The sequence below is a fragment of the Myotis davidii genome, unplaced genomic scaffold, assembly GCF_000327345.1.
Source record: "Myotis davidii unplaced genomic scaffold, ASM32734v1 scaffold399, whole genome shotgun sequence".
Taxonomy (NCBI): domain Eukaryota; kingdom Metazoa; phylum Chordata; class Mammalia; order Chiroptera; family Vespertilionidae; genus Myotis; species Myotis davidii.
The window spans coordinates 5,960,019-5,964,985 of record NW_006292094.1 but is presented as its reverse complement, the minus strand read 5'-3'; the positions used below and the strand labels follow the sequence as shown (position 1 = coordinate 5,964,985).

General features: G+C 57.2%; 1 protein-coding gene across 1 annotated transcript in view; it reads left to right on the top strand.

Annotated features, from left to right (window-relative positions):
* SDK1 (sidekick cell adhesion molecule 1) overlaps positions 1–4,967 on the top strand; it is a 455,450-nt gene that overhangs the window by 9,696 nt on the left and 440,787 nt on the right. Inside the window, exon 5 of the mRNA XM_015565152.1 lies at positions 1,675–1,822. Coding sequence (XP_015420638.1) covers positions 1,675–1,822 — 148 coding nt within the window. The remainder of the gene's footprint in view (positions 1–1,674; positions 1,823–4,967) is intronic.

Sequence of the window (4,967 nt, the reverse complement as noted above, 5' to 3'; positions counted from 1 at the left end):
ACGTGCGCGCCCACATGTGGTATTTTGTGGAAGAGCCACACTCAAGGGGCCAAAGAGCCGCATGTGGCTCGAGAGCCGCAGTTTGCCAACCACGGGGCTAGTTATCCTGTTGGGCAGGCCCATTTTGAAGAAGGAAACTTTTGAAAATAGGGAGCTTGAGTTCCAGGGGAGCCAGGGTTCAACCAGGTGAGGGGAGCTGGCTATGTAAAGCTTTTAGTACTTTTCTAGTCCATAACCTGTGACAGGCCCCGTCCATCTACGGTGGCCTGTCTGCTTCATTATAGTGCGAATTTGCTACCAGGATGTCTCTTCCTTTCAAAGAAAGCAAAGGGCGTCATGAAAAGTTAAATTCCACACTCGTGCGTCCTGACGGAGGCCAGAGAACCCTACGCGCTCCTGGCGGGGCCGGGCTGAGCTGCGATGGCCGCCTTCTCTCCTTCGTTATTCCGCCCACAGTCAGGCCCGCAGTGGTCAGTGTTCCACACGAGCTAAAGCGATTCCCAATTGCTCTCCTGTGCCCTGGCTGCTAGGGCCTGAGTGCAGGTCTCACCCATGTTCACTTATGTCTTCCATGACTAGGAAGGCAGCGGCTTTTCTGAATTGTGGGGCAGTCACTCGGCCCAGTCTGCCTGCAGAGCTGCTTAGAGCTTTTCCAATGGAAACATTGAAAACATTATCAATAAAGTCACACCCCAGACATTCGAATAAGTTACCGGCTTGGAATTTATGATCATCTAGTAAATGCTATTTTGTAAAATTAAATTTTGGACTTTTTCTTGCTTAATGATTTATCTCCTTTATTTCCTATATTTTCTCTCACCTCTGTTTTCTCCTGCTCTTTGATAACAAATTTTATTTTAAAATAACCACAACTGCTTTCCCAATCTATTAAATCTATTTCCTAGACTATTAAATGCTGCTTGTAATATAGGAAATAGTTTCTCTTGGATAAAAAAGCCATTGACAATAGAGATATTCTGTTCCAAATTCCTATATATTCAGACAAATGTATGCATATACACATATGTGTGTGCCTAATCATTCAAAAAATTTCAGACGTTACTAATGTAAACATTGGCCACTTATACCCACATGCTAATGGCTGGTTTTCCCGTGACCTCATTTTCTAAATTGGCACCAAGTAGCGCAAAGACTGGAACAACACCCGCCTGCCCCAAACTCAGTCAGCGCATGGGGTTGGGAGCGCCTCTGAAATGAGCCCGGGCTTGCAAATGGCTCACCCCCAGAGAGCTGTGAGGGAGCAGTCGCCCCAGGAACGAAGGGAAGGAGAGACAGAGGGGCGCCGGCGGGCAGGGCGTGGGGAAACCAGCGTGAGGGGTTCGGGAAAGAGACGTCTGAGAGCTCTATGTTAGAACGGCCTCGGCGCGTGTGGCTCTAGGCAGCTTCCAGCAGCTCGTCCAGGGGAAGGTATTAGCAACCGTCTTGTCGCAGCAGCACAGCGCGGGCGAGGCTGCGGATGGCGCTCCATGGGCACCTGGCCGTGGGCACCTGGCCCGGGCCTCTCCCCGCCAGCCGGCACCATCAGCACACGCTCAGCCTCTCCTCTCGGCTCCTCGCCACGTTGGGGATGCTGTGAAATGCAGTTCCTTCCACCTGGGCCCTCCCCCTCAGAGAGAGCTTTCTAGAACCTAAGAGGCCTGATTGTCTCCACAGATATGGGCACTTTCCTGGCTGGAGAGCAGAGGAAGACGGTGCCCGAGGGACAGGCGGCCGTCCTGGACCTGCCGCCCCTCCGCAGCTACCCCAGGCCCCAGGTGACCTGGTTCCGAGAAGGACACAAGATCATTCCCAGCAACAGAATGTGAGTCCTCCCCACCGTCCCCTCCAATGTACAGCCACTGCCTGCGGGCGCCGTTCACACGTGGCGTTTACCGCCGATCGCCGAAAAGGGCATCCCAGCCGCAGTCCAGCCCGGTCCTGGGTGAGCAGCGGCCTTCGCCTGGCGTGGGGATGTGCGAGCGAGTAAGAAAACGGGTACTGCCCGGCCGGCGGGGCTCAGGGGCTGAGCGTTGACCTAGGAACCAGGAGGTCACGGTTGGATTCCCGGTCAGGGCACCTGCCTGGGTTGCGGGCTCCATCCCCACTGTGGGGTGTGCAGGAGGCAGCTGATCCATGATTCTCTCTCATCATTGACGTTTCTCTCCCTCTCCCTTCCTCTCTGAAATCAATTATAATATGTGTTTTTAAAAAATGAAAACAGGTACCATGATTCTTCAGTTTGCCGCACGCCCTTCCCCGCCCCTGACGGCCACGTCTCCCTCTGCGAGCGACTCTTGGCGACCTCAGGTCAGCCTGCGTGTGCCCAGCTCCCGGCACCAGGGGAGGAGGCCTGGTCGCTTACAGAGCTGCTTCGTGAGCCGTGTGTGATGCTGCTTCCGCCGACGATGGAGCAGTAATTGCTGCGCATTTCTCTCTCTCCCTTCATCCTGCCGTGGCAGCTTTATTTCCTCCGTCTAATTAGAGGTCCGCTCACCTATTGCAGAAGAGCTGCTTTGTGATTAGTTAAGCATTATTTCAAGGTGTTCCGGCTTGGCCCACATTCTGCATTTAGCTTTAAGTGATTACAAAGAGCGTGGGCATATGTTTCCTACCTGGGCATTCTGCAGTGCACTATGCCAGATGGGAAGGGCTCAGAGATGACCATCCGGAATAATCTCGAAATGCTGTAAGCTCGTCTACATAAAAGCCGTGCTTTAAAATTCTAGTGAAAAGATCAGTTACCTTAGAAATGGGGTGACTGCTCTCCCTCATTTCATTTTATTAAAAGTTGCTTGGGTACCGTCCACCTCTCTCTCAATTCCAGTGATCACAGGTGCCTCTGCGGTTGGGGTGAAACAAAGACGCGTGAAGAAGGCAGCCGGGGAGATTCCTGTGCCGTGTTCTGGGGGGTCCTCGTGTCGAGCGCAGCGTGGCCGGGCCGAGTTGGGATGAGCCCTGGGAAGAGCTGGTGCGGGGAGGCGGGTGGGGGGAAAGCGGGGGGTTGACACGGGCTCCTCTCAAACACCGAAGCTTCCGCCGAAGGGCAGGGGGCACAGTTCGTGGTGGAAGGAGAATTCTAACTCGGCAGCAAGTGAGTCTGTGGTCACTTGTTTGCTCGCCTGTGGTCCACGTAGACTCCTGAGACAGGATGTATCCAAGGAGGACACAGGACATGGAATAAAACAACAACTCAATTTCATCAGCTCATTTCTTCCACTCGCTAAAGACGGGTTAATTCCTGGGGAGCTAATCACCCCCGAGCTGCTGCGGCGTAGCCAGCGCCCCCTCCGTCCACGGCCTGCCCGGCCGGAGCAGTAACTGCTCTCCCTCCCAGAGGACACGCCGGCGCCTCTTAGCAAGAGGCCACGAGGCTGGTGATGGGTGTTCACACGTTTGCAAGCCCTTCGGCGTCGGATCTCCGTGCATCCTCACCCCGTGTTTAGGAAGCGCCAGCCGTGCAGGTGTCACAGATCAGCCCGAGCCTGGTCGCCCCCCACGTGCATCCTTCAGAGGCGTGCCTTGCCGTCCTGAGAGGGCTCAGCCGCGGGCCGCGGGTGGAGGCAGCCCGGTGTCGCCCCCCCACAGGCTGGACAGACAAAGCCAGAGCGACTGGGTCTGTTCAGGCCCCCGGAGGGGTCAGAACGTGTGACCCAAGCGTGTGGCACGGAGGGAAGCAGGGCAGGCTCTGCACCGCTCTAGCCTGGCATCCGAGGGCAGTGCCCTGGTGGTGCCGTCCGCCGGGGGAGGGACAGCCTCCCCTCCCCCCACCCCCACCCTACTGTTCGGCATCACCCATGACCTTTGACAGTCAGCTCTGGGCTTACAGTTAAATGCCTTTTTTTTCATTTCGAGAGAAACAGTAAGCCTGATGTTTCCTGACTTGAGGAATGAGTCGCATGCCCAGGGCTGATTTAACAGCAGTGGATACTCCTCGGTCCCTCCTCTAAGCCCATCTTCTCTCCCCTGGCGGCTGCCTCTGAGGCAGGGCTACTTGGCTCCACTCAGAGCGCTCGGAGCGGAGCGGGAGGTGAGAGATGGTGAAACCCGCCCAGGGAGGCGGGATTCTAACCCGGCCGCCGCTCACCTGCCTGCAGCAGCTACTTCTCCGCTTCCCTGGCCGGCCGGCCTCGTGCTTCTCGCTTCCTTAGTTTTGTACTTGGTCCTTGGTCTCTCCCCCTGGAACACCAGCTCTCAATGGGAAGCCATTGGCTTGGACGGGTTACCGTGAGGCACGGGCACACCCATGTGCCCACATCCCCACGGAGCCTGCCCATGCGTGCACAAGGACCCTTTTGTATGGGGTCTGCTGGTCACTAACTGTAGAAAGTTCTGGCAAAGAGCAGGCAATGGTGGCCTTCCAGCTACGGATGGGCTTTGTGGGATGCGCCTGGGACGGAGAAGGGACTCTCTGTGGTGGGGTCACCAGTGCCTAGCATGGGCGGGAGTGGCAACCAGGTGTATGGTGATCGCCACTTGCAGGCCGGCACCTGCTCACGGCAGCCTCTGCTCTTGAGCTGGACTGGGTGGATGAGGGGGTCAGTGGTGCGGAGAAACAGCAGCAGAAACGACCATCGTCCCAGGGGACTTGAGTGGGTGGGAACCCGCGGTGCAGCCCACAGGCCACGCGTGGCAGACTGTGCGCCAGCACCTGTGTGCCTTCGTGAGCCGCCCTCCCCCACGCGTTCAATGCAAACGAGTTACAAACACGCATTTCCCAGGGCTCGCGCTGTGCAGGCCCCGACCCAGTCTCGCGCTGTGCAGGCCCCGACCCGGGCCGGGCAGGAAGAGGAAGGTCCCGCGGGCCCCTGCACATGGAGGAGCCGCTCCTGGACGCCTGGCCCCCCCGCAGCGGGTGGGGGAGGCGAGAAGGAAATGGACGGCGGGGGAGCAGGGGTGCGGGCTGGGCGCCGTGTCAGACATGGACTCAGGAGCCTCTTACAAACCATGTGGGCACGACCTGATGAGCA